Source organism: Pristiophorus japonicus, chromosome 13 (assembly GCF_044704955.1).
Source record: "Pristiophorus japonicus isolate sPriJap1 chromosome 13, sPriJap1.hap1, whole genome shotgun sequence".
NCBI lineage: Eukaryota > Metazoa > Chordata > Chondrichthyes > Pristiophoridae > Pristiophorus > Pristiophorus japonicus.
This window is the reverse complement of record NC_091989.1, coordinates 91,984,461-92,004,668: the sequence shown is the minus strand read 5'-3', so window position 1 is coordinate 92,004,668 and position 20,208 is coordinate 91,984,461. Positions and strand designations below refer to the sequence as shown.

General features: G+C 44.8%; 1 protein-coding gene across 1 annotated transcript in view; it reads left to right on the top strand.

The window, feature by feature from the left end:
* The window catches only part of mtss1lb (MTSS I-BAR domain containing 2b), a 201,184-nt gene that overhangs the window by 134,253 nt on the left and 46,723 nt on the right, over positions 1-20,208 (top strand). Inside the window, exons 4-6 of the mRNA XM_070897764.1 lie at positions 14,218-14,302; positions 16,291-16,382; positions 17,493-17,567. Of these exons, the coding sequence (XP_070753865.1) occupies positions 14,218-14,302; positions 16,291-16,382; positions 17,493-17,567 (252 nt within the window). The remainder of the gene's footprint in view (positions 1-14,217; positions 14,303-16,290; positions 16,383-17,492; positions 17,568-20,208) is intronic.

Genomic DNA, 20,208 nt, shown 5'->3' with positions numbered 1-20,208 from the left:
GAGTTCACAGGTGTTTCAATGAAGGACCTAATATTCCAGGTCCTGAACTACATCCTGAAGGGTGGAAGATGCCTATGTGTGGATTTTTTTAACGTGTGGTGATTGTTGCACACCAGTCACCACACGGACTTGACAGAGATAGGTCTTGGTCCAGTGGCAAGGATTACCCAAAATGACTGGAGACCAGCTCTGCTGCACAGACCGAGTGCTTCTGGGTCCCGAACTCTTACCTCTCCTGGGCCCCGATCACGTCCCTCTACAATGTCTCGTCGCTCCTTCGCCCCGACCTCGCCGCTCCTGCTGGACCTGCCCACGCTCCAATCACCGACCTGGATCTTGATGACATCACTCTTCGCTGCCATCGCCCTCCTGCACCAGCTCGTGCTGTACCTTGCTGTGGTACGCTGCCACGCTGCCCATGGCCCCGACCTGCCGCTGATTGTCTCTCACAGGTCGGGGCCTCCACAGGTCAGGTAATGAGTTACAGACTTAGAGGCATATACTTTACTCTGAGTCAAGCAAAGCACGCAGCCTTCTTCCTTGCTTCTTAATCTGGTCTTATGGAGAGGGAGGTTTCCTGTTTTGCCGCGTCTCCATAGGATTACATGGGATATATGACACAGAAACAGGCCATTCGGCCCAACCAGTCCATGCCGCGTTTATGCTCCATTCTTTCCTCATCTAAATCTATCAGTGTAACCCTCTATTCCCTTCTCCCTCATATGCTTGTCCAGCCTCCCCTTAAATGCATCGATACTATTCGCTTCAACCACTCCCTGTGGTAGCGAGTTCCACATTCTCACCACTCTTTGGGTAAAGAAGTTTCTTCTAATTTCCCTATTGGATTTCTTGGTCACTACCTTATATTGATGGTCTCTTGTTATGCTCTTCCCCACAAGTGGAAACATTCTCTCTGTATCCACTCTATCAAAACCTTTCATCATTTTAAAGACCTCTATTAGATCACCCCCTCAGCCTTTTTTTCAAGAGAAAAGACTCCCAGCCTGTTCATCATTTCCTGATATGTATACCCTCGCATTACTTGTAAATCTTCTCTGCACCGTTTCCAGTGCCTCTATATCCTTTTTGTAATATGGCAACCAGAACTGTTCACGGTACTCCATGTGGTCTAAACAAGGCTCGATACAGGTTTAGCATAAGCCCCCCTACTTTTCAATTCTATACCTCTAGAAATAAATTACCACAGTTTTGCCCACTCACTTAACCTATCAATGTCTCTTTGCAACTTTCCAATCCTATGTTCCAGAGGGCGGAGAGAGATGGGGAGAGGAAGGGAGAGAGACAGAAGAGAGACGGGTAATGAGCGAGAATTGGGGGGGACAGACAAATAGATGGATCGACAGCGAGCGACGTTCTGGGGTACAGTTCCATGGGTATCTGTCTGACGAACCAGAGGGGAGATGAGGAAACATTTTTTACGCAGCGAGTTGTTATGCGCTGCCTGAAAGGGTGGTGGAAGCAGATTCAATAGTAACTTTCAAAAGAGAATTGGATATGCACTCGAAAAGTAAAATGTCAGTGCTATGGGTAAAGAGCAGGGCAGTGCGATTAATAGGATAACTCGTTCAAAGAGCCGGCATGGCACGATGGGCCGAATAGCCACCTCCTGTGTGGTAAGATTCTACGATTCTTCCTTCTGTGATGCTGAGTTCCTTCGACTGTTGCCCAAGCAGAGATCAGTTAACTCTGGACTGAGTGAGCATTGATCCCCGGTCCCCTCCCGGCAGCTAACAAGTGTCTTATTTGCTGAAGAAGTCGCTGGATGGACATACGGATGGACATACCTGGAGGACCGGGTGTTGGCGATTCCTGGGAGCCAAGCTGGATTGTGTGAGCACTGTGCCCGTGTGGGGGTCTGTGTTTCTACATGTGAGCTGTGTCGCACAAGTGAGTGAGAATACAGGAGGTCAGCAATATGGGTAAATGACCCTTGACTTGCGAGTGGAGAGATTTTATAATTCATTCACCTTCTCTCTCGGCAATTCACACCAGTCCCTTCACTGCTCGTCAGGTAGGGGTGGGTTGAAATCTTTTAAAGTTCATATATTAAAACTGCTTTCTCGCACGTTCTTTAAAACTTCAGGTGTGAAGGGAATGCTTTAGACCGCAGGGAGAAATTAAAATAACGCAAAGCTGCAATAGACAAATGAGTTGCGACTTGTAAAGAAAGATTTGCCTTTATATGGCGCCTTTGACAACCTTGGGACATCCCGAGGGCTAGAAATTCATTACCGCCCCGTTTGGGGGCAGAAACTTCCAGGAGGCGTGACATTTTGCGGAAGCCCCGACCCACTCGCTAAATTCGGGTTACAGCCCCTGACAGGTTCCACTTCCTTCCTGGGCGGGAACGGGGCGCACGTTTCAGCAGCGCAATGCTGCCGTGTACGAGGGGCTCGACCCTCAATTAAAGGGAAGGGCCTATGCTGCACACTCTGTGGTATAGGAACCCATCCACCTGGACCACCGGGAGCAGGGATGCTGCGTCATCAGCCCGCCACTCACCCACACCCCACGGCCAAAGCGTGACCAGAGCAGCGAGGAAAACAACGCATTTTTTTGTCCGCAGCAGCCGGCCAGCTCCCCTTTAACTCGCATCCCGCTAGCGGCAGGCCGCCCGATACGCGTCCCGTGAAGCTATATCGTCATCGCCCGGCGCAGCTTAAGGGGACGATACCCAACGTAGGGTCCGGGGCGATGCTCACGGCGATGACGTCGCGATCTCCCGGCGCCGCTGTTAAAACACCCGGCGAATTTAGCGGGAGTCGTTAGCAGTGTCGCGCCTGGTTGCAAGGTTATTTGTGCCCCATTAGTGCCCCCCAGGGGTGCTAACGGGAGGTGCAAATGCACCCAATTTCTCCCCCAAATCTCTTCACAGCCAAGAAAGTACTTTTGGAGTGTAGTCACTGTTATAATGTAGGAAACACAGCAGCCTATTAATGCACAGCAAGCTGCCACAAACAGCAATGTGATGATGACCAGATAATCTGTTTTTACGTATTGGTGGAGCGATGAATATTGGCCAGGGCACCAGAGAAAACTATTCCACTCTTCTATATAGTGACTATCTGATCTTTTACATCAACCTGAGAGGGCAGACGGGGCCTCGGTATAACGTCTCAACCTCAGCACTTCACTGAAGTGTCAGCCTCAATATTTTGTGCTCAAGTCTCTGGAGCGGGGCTTTAAACCAGGACCTTCTGATTCAGAGGCGAGAGAGCTATCCACTGAACTCATTTCAATCTATCAAGTGTCAGTTACCCACTGCTCACTCATCAGAACTGCCTTGGGCGGAAGCTGGGTGGTGGCCAAATGTTGGCACTGAATCTCAGAACGTGACGTTCACAAAGGACCCGGGACAACTTTGAACAGAGAGGATCGCTTTCATTCCATTGTCCCGTAATCTGAAACTATTACAGTAAAATGGGAGATACTTGGGCACATCCTTCAGATCAGTTTTACTCCTCATCGAGGTGAACGAGATCAGTACAGCATGGGTTAGATACAGAGTAAAGCTCCCTCTACACTGTCCCATCAAACACTGCCAGGGCAGGTACAGGGGGTTAGATACAGAGTAAAGCTCCCTCTACACTGTCCCATCAAACACTCCCAGGGCAGGTACAGCATGGGTTAGATACAGAGTAAAGCTCCCTCTACACTGTCCCATCAAACACTCCCAGGGCAGGTACAGCATGGGTTAGATACAGAGTAAAGCTCCCTCTACACTGTCCCATCAAACACTCCCAGGGCAGGTACAGCATGGGTTAGATACAGAGTAAAGCTCCCTCTACACTGTCCCATCAAACACTCCCAGCGCAGGTACAGCACGGGTTAGATACAGAGTAAAGCTCCCTCTACACTGTCCCATCAAACACTCCCAGGGCAGGTACAGCACGGGTTAGATACAGAGTAAAGCTCCCTCAACATTGTCCCATCATACGCTCCCAGGGCAGGTACAGCACGGGGTTAGATACAGAGTAAAGCTCCCTCTACACTGTCCCATCAAACACTTCCAGGGCAGGTACAGCACGGGTTAGATACAGAGTACAGCTCCCTCTACACTGTCCCATCAAACACTCCCAGGGCAGGTACAGCACGGGTTAGATACAGAGTAAAGCTCCCTCAACATTGTCCCATCATACGCTCCCAGGGCAGGTACAGCACGGGGTTAGATACAGAGTAAAGCTCCCTCTACACTGTCCCATCAAACACTCCCAGGGCGGGTACAGCATGGGGTTAGATACAGAGTACAGCTCCCTCTACACTGTCCCATCAAACACTCCCAGGGCAGGTACACCATGGGTTAGATACAGAGTAAAGCTCCCTCTACACTGTCCCATCAAACACTCCCAGGGCAGGTACAGCATGGGGTTAGATACAGAGTAAAGCTCCCTCTACACTGTCCCACCAAACACTCCCAGGGCGGGTACAGCATGGGGTTAGATACAAAGTAAAGCTCCCTCTACACTGTCCCGTCAAACACTCCCAGGGCGGGTACAGCATGGGGTTAGATACAGAGTAAAGCTCCCTCTACACTGTCCCATCAAACACTCCCAGGACAGGTACAGCACGGGTTAGATACAGATACACCAGCTAAGATACATTCGTTTCAGCAACTTGAGTTATAACAGATTAATGAGGCTGTGGATTTAAACTTTACTTGTGGCTCTCTCGGGTCAGTGATAGACACCTAAACAGCCCAAGAACTCTGGTAACCCTGTGCTACAGGAACTGTACTCATTTTGTCTCCAGTTATATTTAAACCAGTTTTTTTCATGAATGCCACTGCTTATCTGGTCGTTTCTCACACACAGCGCCTTTGAATGACTTGGTTGAGATAGTAACAGCCCGAGGCCTAGCCCCATTCCTTCCCCTCCCAGCGTATGCGAAGTCCAATTATCCACGGAGAGAGCAGCTGCTTCTGATTTCCTTTGGAGTAATTTGGATCGCAATGGTTATTTATAGCGTGAAACAAATTCCAGAATTCTTCATCAACCATTTCCCCAGCGAATTGGAGGCACTTCCAGCAGAAAGCCCTGTGACTGCCAAGTCCCTAATTATTGAGCATGTTCAGAGTGGGACAGGCCTCTTTCCTTAAATTAGCATATTCCTTTCATATCACTGAACATACCTTTTTTATTGTCTTAAAAAGCTTGCAGCAGCACATAAAGTACTTTGTCAGATTTCAGGGAGAGGGGGAATTATTCATTGTAATCCCAGCAAACGAGCTGCCACTTTAATATAAATACTCTGATCTTACTTGTGACCCACCTCGATATCTGCTCCGGGGCTGGGTGGGTGGATCGGGGAGACACGATGGTGCATGAGATATAAGTAGGGATGAGAGCCAGAGCCTTGAGAACTGTTGGTATTGGAGTGACTGGCAGAAGATGATTGGTGTCCAAGCCAAAGAGTCACAGTTGTAGTTGAACTTTGCCCTCTCCACACTGACCTGTGTCATTGGCTTCATGTAGGTGCACACTGGGATAGGTGAACTGTATACATATACAGGTATGGATAGAACTGTGCACAGTTAAAGGTATAGATAGAACTGTAGAGAGAGAGTTATAGATAGAACTGTATACAGATAAAGGTATAGATAGAACTGTATAGAGAGAGGTATAGATAGAACTGTATACAGATAAAGGTATAGATAGAACTGTATACAGATAAAGGTATAGATAGAACTGTATAGAGAGATGTATAGATAGAACTGTATAGAGAGAGGTATAGATAGAACTGTATACAGATAAAGGTATAGATAGAACTGTATAGAGAGGTATAGATTGAACTATCTATACCTTTATCTGTATACAGTTCAATCTATACCTTTTATCTGTATTCAGAACTGTATAAAGATAAAGGTATAGATAGAACTGTATAGAGAGAGGTATAGATAGAACTGTATACAGATAAAGGTATGGATAGAACTATATATAGAGAGGCATAGATAGAACTGTATACAGATAAAGGTATAGATAGAACTGTATAGAGAGAGGTATAGATAGAACTGTATACAGATAAAGGTATGGATAGAACTGTATAGAGAGAGGTATAGATAGAACTGTATACAGATAAAGGTATAGATAGAACTGTATAGAGAGGTATAAATTGAACTATCTATACCTTTATCTGTATACAGTTCAATCTATACCTTTTATCTGTATTCAGAACTGTATAAAGATAAAGGTATAGATAGAACTGTATAGAGAGAGGTATAGATAGAACTGTATACAGATAAAGGTATGGATAGAACTATATATAGAGAGGCATAGATAGAACTGTATACAGATACAGGCATAGATAGAACTGTATACAGATACAGGCATAGATAGAACTGTATACAGATAAAGGTATAGATAGAACTGAATACAGATAAAGGTATGGATAGAACTGTATAGAGAGAGGTGTAGATAGAACCGTATACAGATACAGGCATAGATAGAACTGTATACAGATAAAGGTATAGATAAAACTGTATAGAGAGAGGTATAGATAGAACTGTATACAGATAAAGGTATGGATCGAACTGTATAGAGAGAGGTATAGATAGAACTGTATACAGATACAGGTATAGATAGAACTGTATAGAGAGAGGTGTAGATAGAACCGTATACAGATACAGGCATAGATAGAACTGTATACAGATACAGGCATAGATAGAACTGTATACAGATAAAGGTATAGATAAAACTGTATAGAGAGAGGTATAGATAGAACTGTATACAGATAAAGGTATGGATAGAACTGTATAGAGAGAGGTATAGATAGAACTGTATACAGATACAGGTATAGATAAAACTGTATACAGATAAAGGTATCGATAGAACTGTATAGAGAGAGGTATAGATAGAACTGTATACAGATAAAGGTATAGATAGAACTGTATACAGATAAAGGTATAGATAGAACTGTATAGAGAGGTATAGATTGAACTATCTATACCTTTATCTGTATACAGTTCAATCTATACCTTTTATCTGTATTCAGAACTGTATAAAGATAAAGGTATAGATAGAACTGTATAGAGAGAGGTATAGATAGAACTGTATACAGATAAAGGTATGGATAGAACTATATATAGAGAGGCATAGATAGAACTGTATACAGATAAAGGTATAGATAGAACTGTATAGAGAGAGGTATAGATTGAACTGTATACAGATAAAGGTATGGATAGAACTGTATAGAGAGAGGTATAGATAGAACTGTATACAGATAAAGGTATAGATAGAACTGTATACAGATAAAGGTGTAGATAGAACTGTATAGAGAGATGTATAGATAGAACTGTATAGAGAGAGGTATAGATAGAACTGTATTCAGATAAAGGTATAGATAGAACTGTATAGAGAGGTATAGATTGAACTATCTATACCTTTATCTGTATACAGTTCAATCTATACCTTTTATCTGTATTCAGAACTGTATAAAGATAAAGGTATAGATAGAACTGTATAGAGAGAGGTATAGATAGAACTGTATACAGATAAAGGTATGGATAGAACTATATATAGAGAGGCATAGATAGAACTGTATACAGATAAAGGTATAGATAGAACTGTATAGAGAGAGGTATAGATAGAACTGTATACAGATAAAGGTATGGATAGAACTGTATAGAGAGAGGTATAGATAGAACTGTATACAGATAAAGGTATAGATAGAACTGTATAGAGAGGTATAAATTGAACTATCTATACCTTTATCTGTATACAGTTCAATCTATACCTTTTATCTGTATTCAGAACTGTATAAAGATAAAGGTATAGATAGAACTGTATAGAGAGAAGTATAGATAGAACTGTATACAGATAAAGGTATGGATAGAACTATATATAGAGAGGCATAGATAGAACTGTATACAGATAAAGGTATAGATAGAACTGTATAGAGAGAGGTATAGATTGAACTGTATACAGATAAAGGTATGGATAGAACTGTATAGAGAGAGGTATAGATAGAACTGTATACAGATAAAGGTATAGATAGAACTGTATACAGATAAAGGTATGGATAGAACTGTATAGAGAGAGGTAAAGATAGAACTGTATACAGATAAAGGTATAGATAGAACTGAATACAGATACAGGCATAGATAGAACTGTATACAGATAAAGGTATAGATAAAACTGTATACAGATAAAGGTATAGATAGAACTGTATAGAGAGATGTATAGATAGAACTGTATAGAGAGAGGTATAGATAGAACTGTATACAGATAAAGGTATAGATAGAACTGTATAGAGAGGTATAGATTGAACTATCTATACCTTTATCTGTATACAGTTCAATCTATACCTTTTATCTGTATTCAGAACTGTATAAAGATAAAGGTATAGATAGAACTGTATAGAGAGAGGTATAGATAGAACTGTATACAGATAAAGGTATGGATAGAACTATATATAGAGAGGCATAGATAGAACTGTATACAGATAAAGGTATAGATAGAACTGTATAGAGAGAGGTATAGATAGAACTGTATACAGATAAAGGTATGGATAGAACTGTATAGAGAGAGGTATAGATAGAACTGTATACAGATAAAGGTATAGATAGAACTGTATAGAGAGGTATAAATTGAACTATCTATACCTTTATCTGTATACAGTTCAATCTATACCTTTTATCTGTATTCAGAACTGTATAAAGATAAAGGTATAGATAGAACTGTATAGAGAGAAGTATAGATAGAACTGTATACAGATAAAGGTATGGATAGAACTATATATAGAGAGGCATAGATAGAACTGTATAGAGAGGTATAGATTGAACTGTATACAGATAAAGGTATGGATAGAACTGTATAGAGAGAGGTATAGATAGAACTGTATACAGATAAAGGTATAGATAGAACTGTATACAGATAAAGGTATGGATAGAACTGTATAGAGAGAGGTATAGATAGAACTGTATACAGATAAAGGTATAGATAGAACTGAATACAGATACAGGCATAGATAGAACTGTATACAGATAAAGGTATAGATAAAACTGTATAGAGAGAGGTATAGATAGAACTGTATACAGATAAAGGTATGGATAGAACTGTATAGAGAGAGGTATAGATAGAACTGTATACAGATACAGGTATAGATAGAACTGTATACAGATAAAGGTATCGATAGAACTGTATAGAGAGAGGTATAGATAGAACTGTATACAGATAAAGGTATAGATAGAACTGTATAGAGAGAGGTATAGATAGAACTGTATACAGATAAAGGTATAGATAGAACTGTATAGAGAGAGGTATAGATAGAACTGTATACAGATAAAGGTATAGATAGAACTGTATGCAGATAAAGGTATAGATAGAACTGTATAGAGAGGTATAGATTGAACTATCTATACCTTTATCTGTATACAGTTCAATCTATACTTTTTATCTGTATTCAGAACTGTATAAAGATAAGGTATAGATAGAACTGTATAGAGAGAGGTATAGATAGAACTGTATACAGATAAAGGTATGGATAGAACTATATATAGAGAGGCATAGATAGAACTGTATACAGATAAAGGTATAGATAGAACTGTATAGAGAGAGCTATAGATAGAACTGTATACAGATAAAGGTATGGATAGAACTGTATAGAGAGAGGTATAGATAGAACTGTATACAGATAAAGGTATAGATAGAACTGAATACAGATAAAGGTATGGATAGAACTGTATAGAGAGAGGTGTAGATAGAACCGTATACAGATACAGGCATAGATAGAACTGTATACAGATAAAGGTATAGATAAAACTGTATAGAGAGAGGTATAGATAGAACTGTATACAGATAAAGGTATGGATCGAACTGTATAGAGAGAGGTATAGATAGAACTGTATACAGATACAGGTATAGATAGAACTGTATAGAGAGAGGTGTAGATAGAACCGTATACAGATACAGGCATAGATAGAACTGTATACAGATAAAGGTATAGATAAAACTGTATAGAGAGAGGTATAGATAGAACTGTATACAGATAAAGGTATGGATAGAACTTTATAGAGAGAGGTATAGATAGAACTGTATACAGATACAGGTATAGATAGAACTGTATACAGATACAGGCATAGATAGAACTGTATAGAGAGAGTTATAGATAGAACTGTATACAGATAAAGGTATAGATAGAACTGTATAGAGAGAGGTAGAGATAGATCTGTGGACAGATAATGGTATATATTTAGATTAGATGTCAAAATTTATATCAATTTTGTAAACATTTCTGTACAATATTAAAAACCTCTTCATTTTAGTAAGGGAGGATTATATCATATCATAAATACTGAATCATACAATTTCCTACATACACATGCATATAAAGATGGAATTACATAGAACATATGGCACAGAAACAGACTATTTGGCCCAATCAGTCCGTGCCGCCGTTTATGCTCCACTCAAGCCTCCTCTCGTCTTTCCTCATTTTCTTCTATAAGCCTCTATTTCCTTCTCCCTCATGTTTAGCTAGCTGCCCCTTAAATGCATCTATACTATACACCACAATTACACCCTGTGGTAGCGAATTCCACATTCTCACCACTCTCTGGCATTGGATTTCTCAGTGACTCTCTTATATTGATGGTCTCTAGTTTTGCTCTTCACCACAAGTGGAAACGCGCTCTCTCAAAATCTTTCATAATTTTAAAGACCTCTCTTAGGTCATCCCTCAGCCTTCTATTTTCTAGAGCCAGCCTGCTCATCCTTTCCTGGTAGGTATAACCTCGCAGTTCTGGTATCATCCTTGTAAAAATGTTGCACCCTCTCCAGTGCCTCTATACCCTTCTTATAATATGGCGACCAGAACTGTACGCAGACTCTAAGTGTGGTCTAACCAAGGTGCGATACAGGTTTAACATAATTTCCCTACTTTTCAGTTCTATCCCTCTAGAAATAAACCCTAGTGCTTGGTTTGCTTTTGTTACGGTTTTATTGACCTGCGTCGCAACTTTTAGTAATTTATGTATTTGTACTCCCAAATCTCATTGCTCATCGACCCCATTTACATTCTTATTTTTCAAGTAATAAGTGACCTCCTTATTTTTCTTACCAAAATCTAATATCTCACACTTATCCATGTTGAAATTCATTTTCAATTATCAGCCTACTTTGCAAGTTTATAATGTCGTCTTGTAATTTATTGCAGTCCTCCTCCTAAATTTGCAGACAACAATTTGGTGTTGTCTGCTAATTTAGAAATTGTGTTTTTCATTCCAAAGTCTAAATTGTTAATATAAACTGTAAACAACAGTGGTCCCAGCACTGATCCTTATGGAACACCACTGCCCACCTTCTGCCACTGTGAATAGCCACCCTTTACCCCTACTCTCTGCTTTCTGTCTTGAAGCCAGCTAGCGATCCATTCTGCTACTTGTCCCCTGACTCCGCATTCTCTGACCTTGTTCATCAGTCTATTATGGGGTACCTTATCAAAGGCCTTTTAGAAATCTAGATATATTACATCTACTCCATTTCCCTCGTCTAATCTCTCTGTTACTTCTTCAAAGAATTCAATGAGGTTGGTCAAGCGAGACTTTCCCTTTTGAAATCCATATTGACTATTCCTTATTATGTTTTTGGTTTCTAGATGGTTTGCTATCTTCTCCGTTAGTAGAGATTTAATGTGGATAAATATGATGTTATCCACTTTGGTTGTAAAAACAGAGAGACAGACTATTATCTGAATGGTGACAGATTAGGAAAAGGGAAGATGCAACGAGACCTGGGTGTCATGGTACATCAGTCATTGAAGGTTGGCATGCAGGTACAGCAGGCGGTTAAGAAAGCAAATGGCATGTTGGCCTTCATAGCGAGGGGATTTGAGTACAGGGGCAGGGAGGTGTTACTAGAGTTGTACAGGGCCTTGGTGAGGCCACACCTGGAGTATTGTGTACAGTTTTGGTCACCTAACTTGAGGAAGGACATTCTTGCTATTGAGGGAGTGCAGCAAAGGTTCACCAGACTGATTCCTGGGATGGCGGGACTGACATATCAAGAAAGCCTGGATCAACTGGGCTTGTATTCACTGGAATTCAGAAGAATGAGAGAGGATCTCATAGAAACGTTAAAAATTCTGACGGGTTTAGAGAGGTTAGATGCAGGAAGAATGTTTCCAATGTTGGGGAAGTCCAAACCAGGGGTCACAATCTAAGGGTAAGGGGTAAGCCATTTAGGACCGAGATGAGGAGAAACTTCTTCACCCAGAGAATGGTGAACCTGTGGAATTCTCTATCACAGAAAGTTGTTGAGGCCAATTCACTAAATATATTCAAAAAGGCGTTAAATGTAGTCCTTACTACTAGGGGGATCAAGGGGTATGGCGAGAAAGCAGGAATGGGGTACTGAAGTTGCATGTTCAGCCATGAACTCATTGAATGGCAGTGCAGGCTCGAAGGGCTGAATGGCCTACTCCTGCACCTATTTTCTATGTTTCTATGTTTCATAATTTTTCCTACAACCGATATTAAGCTGACTGGTCTACAGTTCTCTGGACATGTTCTATCTCTCTTCTGAAATATAGGTATAGCGTTCGCTATATGCCAGTTCTCTGGCACTACGTCCTATTGTAACATTATTAAATATGTGTACTAGTGCCGACAGTAACATTGCCTCTGCAATTTCTTCCCTAGTTTCTTTCAAAATACACGGATACAATCCGTCCAGATCAGAGGGTTTATCCTCTTTGAGTTTGATGAGTTTATTTAACATGTCTCCTCTTTATATAGTTAATAAATATAAACTTTATTTCCCTTAAGCAATTATTTTAAATGTTGATATAGAATATAAGCCTAGTCGCTGGAGAGATACCACCAACAATGTCTCCGCAAGATCCTACAAATCCCCTGGGAGGACAGACGCACCAACATCAGTGTTCTTGTCCAGGCTAACATCCCCAGCAGTGAAGCACTGACCACACTTGATCAGCTCCGCTGGGCAGGCCACATTGTCCGCATGCCTGGGGGGGGGGAGGTGCTGGGGTGGGTGATCAACCACGATCTTGTTGAATGGCGGTGCAGGCTCGAAGGGCCGAATGGCCTACTCCTGCACCTATTTTCTATGTTTCTATGCCAGACATGAGACTCCCAAAGCAAGTGCTCTATGCGGAGCTCCTTCACGGCAAACGAGCCAAAGGTGGGCCTCGGAAACATTACAAGGACACCTTCAAAGCCTCCCTGATAAAGTGCGACATCCCCACTGACACCTGGGAGTCCCTGGCCAAAGACCGCCCTAAGTGGAGAAAGTGCATCTGGGAGGGCGCTGAACACTTCGAGTCTCAATGCCGAGAGCATGCAGAAATCAAGCGCAGGCAGCGGAAAGAGTGTGCGGCAAACCAGTCCCACTCACCCTTTCCTTCAACAACTATCTGTCCCACCTGTGACAGAGTCTGTGGCTCTCGTATTGGACTGTTCAGCCACCAAAGAACTCACTTCAGGAGTGGAAGCAAGTCTTCCTCGATTCCGAGGGACTGCCTATGATGATGATGACGATGATGAGATGTAACTATACAGGATATTCACGCAGCCTATTTCTAGGAGATTCTTTTGCCCGCCGTTTAATAGTGGCATCACCCAGTACGCGGGTCATTCCTGCGTTCAAATCGTCCGCAAGGAATACTAGTGTCAACCTTGGCTCTCTGGGTAGCTCTTGCCTCTGAGTTAGCTTAAGTTGCAGTCCAGAGACCTGAGCACATAATGTAGGCCAACACTCCCATCACCAAAACATTCACTTCACTGCAGCGGTCACTGGATAAACTATCAGGAGCAGGGACACTGGCTGATCCTCCCCTCCTGAGGCCAAGGCCCATCGAGGCTAACCGTGACACCAGCTGTTGCCCTGGCTAGGATCAGCACAGACAGGGTGGGAGTCCCAAACTTGGGGGCTTCTGGTCTGGGTGCTCGAGTTTCTCGACACCTCCACCAACTGAGAGGTGGGACAGATGACTAAAAGCTTGGTCAACGACGTTGCCCCTTTAAGTGTGCATTGTGTATGAACTATGAGACTGCGCGCACAGTGGAAGTAGACAGGTATTGAACTGTGAGTCAGGTTAATTAAACCACTTTTGGGGCAGTTCCTGTCTGATTTATTCTCCTTCCATCGGGCTGAGGTGGTTCGATGCTGGCGTTGTCTGCTATTGCCCTCTGCTGGCCAGTGCTGGAAAGTGCACCCGCTGAGTCACATCATTTTCTTTTCCCAGGTGCCACACGGGATATCGGCTCAGCCCTGACTCGGATGTGCATGAGGCATCGCAGCATCGAAGCGAAGCTCCGACATTTCACCAAGTGAGTGCTTCATTTATAAATCTTTTAGTCTGGGGTTTGATGGGCAAAGGCTGTGGTACTGAGTCATACAGTAAGCTGAGTTAGTTGATCTCGGATTGGGCACGACAATTGGGTTCTACAATGGGCTTCAGTGCCGGGGGATCGGGGAATCGGCGTTCTACATTGGGCTTCAGGATCAGGGGAGTTGGGGTTCTACATTGGGCTTCAGTGCTGGGAGTTCGGGGGGAATGGGGGCTGGGCATCGTGGTGAGTCGGGGTTCTACAATGGGATTCAGTGCCTGGGGTTCAGGGGTGTAGTGTATGCACCTGTGAGGATGCAGTGTCCCCCCTCCCCCCCTTTAACCAGGGGGCACTTGATCATTGTTTACAACAAAATAGTTGTTGAGTGGGGAGTGGCTTAGCCAGTCACGTGATGTTCACAAGACTCAATAAACCCCCAGCCAGTTGGGATTGGGGGATCCACGATGAGGCAGATGGTTGTGAGCCTGGTGGATGAACTGGTAATGTGTAGTATGATTGTTAAACCTTCGCTAATAAACCAAGTAGTTCTTAATAGCAATGTGTTATTACAGGGGGGAGTTGAGGTTCTACGATGGGAACTGCGGTTCGGGAAGTGTAGGGGGGTTTACACTGGGGGTTCGAGGGGAGTAGGGGATCTACACTGGGGGTTCAGGGAGTAGGGGATCTACACTGGTGGTTCGGGGGGAGTAGGAGGTTTACACTGGGGGATCGGGGGGAGTAGGGGCTTTACACTGGGGGTTTGGGGCAGTAGGGGGTTTACACTGGGGGATTAGGTGGTTTACACTGGGGGTTCAGGGGGAGTAGGGTTTTACACTGGGGGAGTAGGGGGTTTACACTGGGGGTTCAGGGGGAGTAGGGGGTTTACACTGGGGGATCAGGGGCAGTCAGAGGTTTACACTGGGGGCTCGGGGGGAGTAGGGGGTTTACACTGGGGGATCTGGGGGAGTAGGGGGTTTACACTGGTGATTCGGGGGTAGGGAGTTTACACTGGGGGTTCGGGGGTAGGGAGTTTACACTGGGGGTTCGGGGGAGTACGGGGTTTACACTGGGGGTTCGGGGGTAGGGGGTTTACACTGGGGGTTTGGGGGAGTACGGGGTTTACACTGGGGGTTCGGGGGTAGGGGGTTTACACTGGGGGTTTGGGGGGGGTAGGGGGTTTACACTGGGGGATTAGGTGGTTTACACTGGGGGTTCAGGGTGAGTAGGGTTTTTCACTGGGGGTGTAGGGTTTACACTGGGGGTTCGGGGGGGGTAGGGGATTTACACTGGGGGATCAGGGGCAGTCAGGGGTTTACACTGGGGGCTCGGGGGGAGTAGGGGGTTTACACTGGGGGATCGGGGGGAGTAGGGGGTTTACACTGGGGGATCGGGAGGAGTAGGGGGTTTACACTGGGGGATCGGGGGGAGTAGGGGGTTTACACTGGGGGTATGGGGGGGTAGGGAGTTTACACTGGGGGATCGGGGGGAGTCGGGGGTTTACACTGGGGGTTCGGGGGGAGTAGGGGGTTTACAATGAGTGTTCCTCCCTGGGGTTCTGGAGGAAGAAATCTGTATGAGCTCCCTCTCCGGTTCACGTGCATAGATGTCGGGCAAGGTGAGTGTTGCATTTGGCTACGATGTTCCCCACGGTTGAAAAGTCACCAACATGGATGAACAGCGAGGTTCACATGTGAGGGTGTCCGGCACCCATGGAACTGTGTCCCAGCAAGAGTGACACACCTTCAGGAAAAAGTCGAGGGGAAAAGAGGGATTCTCATTCCCCATTAAAAACAAAATGGTTTCATGAAAAGGTTGCATCAGAGCAGATTGCCATGGTTTCCGCGTGGTGGGCTTATTGAGTGTGATGCCTCTTTATAAAGCAGTGGCAATGGCCAGTGCTGCCGATGATGCCGCTCTCTCTCTCTCTCTCTCTCTCTCACACTCTCTCTCTCGCTCGTGCTCAGTACAATGCCATTTCCTTTCTCTAGTGCCCTGATGGAGAGTTTGATCAACCCTTTGCAGGAGCGGATAGAGGACTGGAAGAAATCCAGCAACCAGCTGGACAAGGACCATGCCAAAGGTACAGCTGTAAACTCTCCCACCCTCTCCCTTCTCTAATTTGTCGATCTGATCTCGGATGAGTGCCAAGAACCAAAGCTTCAGCTCCTTACCCGCTTCTGGTCGTTGGCAGAAGGCTGTGATGTAATGCCACTTTCAGCCAGCTGGCGACACTGTGGCGCTTTGTAAATCAGCTCAGTGCAGAAAATGTTTGGAGATAATTTTCATTGTTGCTCCCTGGGCTGTGACCTGCGGGGTCGATCGCACGACCTTCATAGAACCCGCCCGGTTTTCATTCCTATCAATGGACTGATTAGAGGGCGGCTTCTATAAATGGTAGGCAACCCAGAAGACGTTAGGCGACCACTTAGCTTTTGCTAAAAGTTCCCATGTAAATCTTATTTCTAATAATTTGAATTAAATTTTAAAAACTAAAATACCCCGTAACTATGCTCAATGCGGACATATACAGTGTCTTCCTCCAGTGACGTGGGATCCCAGTCGTCTGTTGCAGTGATGCAGTGTGAGCACACTATATTAACAGTCATGGCATGGCAGATCATGCTGATATTTTACCGCTCAAATCCAAATCTGTCACATTCTTCCATAATATTCCCAGTATATAGAATCCCATATAGAACCCCCTCCCATTCACTCCCAGTATATAGAATCCCAATGGGTTAAACCCCCTCCCATTCACTCCCAGTGTATAGAATCCCAATGGGTTAAACCCCCTCCCATTCACTCTCAGTATATAGAAAATCCCAGTGTGCCTAAGCCCTTCCCATTCACTCCCAGTGTATAGAATCCCAATGGGTTAAACACACTCCCATTTACTCCCAGTGTATAGAATCCCAGTGTGCCTAACACCCTCCCATTCACTCCCAGTGTTTAGAATCCCAATGGGTTAAACCCACTCCCATTCATCCCCAGTGTATAGAAATCCAGTGTGCCTAACCCCCTCCCATTCACTCCCAGTATATTGAATCCCAATGGGAATGCCAGTCTGGGTACCAGATTTCTGAGCCGGATCTATACTGCAGTCCCTTGATGTTTCAGTGGTGTGAGATCCCTGTGTTAGTCCGCACTGAACCCCAACCCACAGTGACACATTGCTTCTTCCCCCTCACAGAGTACAAGCGAGCTCGGCACGAGATCAAGAAGAAATCGTCTGACACCCTCAAACTTCAGAAGAAAGCCCGGAAAGGTGAGTGACCTTCTCGTGAGCATCGGCCTGTTGTGACTTGCCACCTGGATCGGGTTCAGCTCTCCAACCCAATGTCACAACTAACTTACAGCTGGCAGGCACCCGCATCACATCCGGATCATTGATACCGTTGTAAATGTTCCTGTGCAGCCTCAAACAAGTTTCTGGATTCTCAGCCCATCGTCCCATTCTGGTCACTGCTCTATACAACAACAACTTGTATTTATATAGCGACTTTAACATAGTAAAATGTCCCAAGGTGCTTCACACGAGTGTTGTAAGACAAACATTTGACACTGAGCCACATAAGAAGAAATTACGACAGAAGCTTGGTCAACGAGATAGGTTTTAAGGAGCATCTTAAAGGAGGAAAGAGAAGTAGAGAGGTGGAGAGGTTTAGGGAGGGAGTTCTAGAGCTTCGGGCCCAGGCAGCTGAAGGCACGGCCACCAATGGTGGAGCAGTTATAATCAGGGATTCTCAAGAGATCAGAATTTGAGGAGCGCAGACATCTCGGTGGGGGGGGGGGGAGGTTGTTGGGCTGGAGGAGATTACAGAGATAGGGAGGGGCGAGGCCATGGAGGGATTTGTAAATAAGGATGAGAATTTTGAAATCAAGGCGTTACTTAACCGGAAGCCAATGTAGGTCAGCGAGCACAGGGGTGATGGGTGAGAGGGACACTTGGGGCGAGTTAGGACACGGGCTGCCGAGTTTTGGATCACCTCAAGTTTACGTGGGAGGCCAGCCAGGAGTGCGTTCGATTGGTCAAGTTTAGAGGTAACAAAAGCATGGATGAGGGTTTCAGCAGCGGATGAGCTGAGGCAACGGCGGAGACGGGTGATGTTAGAGGTGGAAATAGGCAGTCTTAGTTATGCTGCAGATATGTGGCCGGAAACTCATTTCAGGGTCAGATATGACACCAAGGTTGCAAACATTCTGGCTCAGCCTCAGATAGATTTTAGGGAGCGAGATGGAGTCATTGGCTAGGGAACGGAGTTTGTGGCGGGGAACGAAAACAATGGCTTCGGTCTTCCCTATATATAATTGGAGACAATTTCTGCTCATCCAGAACTAGATGTCGGACAAGCAGTCTGACAATTTAAAGGCTGTGGAGGGGTCGAGAGATGTGGTGGTGAGGTAGAGCTGGGTGTCGTCAGTGTACATGTGGAAAGTGACGCTGTGTTTTCGGATGATGTCACCAAGGAGCAACATGTAGATGAGAAATAGGAGAGGGCCAAAGATAGATCCTTGGGGAACACCAGAGGTAACGATGCGGGAGTGGGAAGCGAAGCCATTGCAGGTGATTCTCTGGCAACGATTAGTTAGATAAGAATGGATATTTTGGACACTGCTCTATACTCGAGGACATTGCCCCTTTCTGGACACTGGACACTGCTCTATACCCAGGCGACACACTTGCCGACAATCCAAGGCAGTTTAGATATCAGTAGAACTGAGCATGAGAAACCCAGCAAGAGCTCCATATGGACTGTGGTGTTTGCAGGAGTGCGATGATGTTTACGAGTTCTGGTAGTCAATCCAATCCCACTGTACAGGTTTGTGTGGGAGAGATGTGGCGGGCACTTTGGCCAGACGTGCCCTCCCCTTGCTGTGTCTGTTATGGAATGTCCTCAGTCAATAACAGTGCTGTTCCCACTCAGGGTACCTGCTTCTCTGATGGTCTTCCTTTCTCCCTTTACTCTCCTCCCTGTAGAACTCCTCGGTAAGTCACATGTCTGATGGACACGGGTCTTTCTCCACTCTCTCTCATGTTTGCTGTTTCATTTATTCCACCTTGCACAATCAGTGTCCGAGCAAGTGCTGTGATCGGATAAACGTTTAAGATCATCCTGCACCATCGAACTGATTCAATGTTGAGTGTTGGTCTCACTCAGAGAGATCGAGAGGTAGTGGGTGGGGAGCAGTGTAAATGTCGGCTTCGTACTTGATGGGACAGTGTAGAGGGAGCATTACTCTGTATCTAACCCCATGCTGTACCTGCCCTGGGAGTGTCTGATGGGACAGTGTAGAGGGAGCATTACTCTGTATCTAACCCCATGCTGTACCTGCCCTGGGAGTGTTTGATGGGACAGTGTAGAGGGAGCTTTACTCTGTATCTAACCCTGTGCTGTACCTGTCCTGGGAGTGTTTGATAGGACAGTGTAGAGGGAGCATTACTCTGTATCTAACCCCATGCTGTACCTGCCCTGGGAGTGTTTGATAGGACAGTGTAGAGGCAGCTTTACTCTGTATCTAACCCGTGCTGTACCTGCCCTGGGAGTGTTTGATGGGACAGTGTAGAGGGAGCTTTACTCTGTATCTAACCCCGTGCTGTACCTGCCCTGGGAGTGTTTGATGGGACAGTGTAGAGGGAGCTTTACTCTGTATCTAACCCGTGCTGTACCTGCCCTGGGAGTGTATGCTGACTGAGAGCTGTCAGTGGGGAAGTGTTGACGGTGTTTGTTGAGGAGTGGGGTTTGTGTTGCCCAACTGCGGCGGTTAATCTTTGCTGAGCCGATCCGTACTCCAGCACTTGCTCGCTGCGTTGACTGTGCAATAGTGACTTCATGTGCCTGTGGCCTGCTGCATCCTGTGTGCAGCTGTTGTTTGTGTTACCCTGGTTCCTGTGAGCTTCGTGCTCT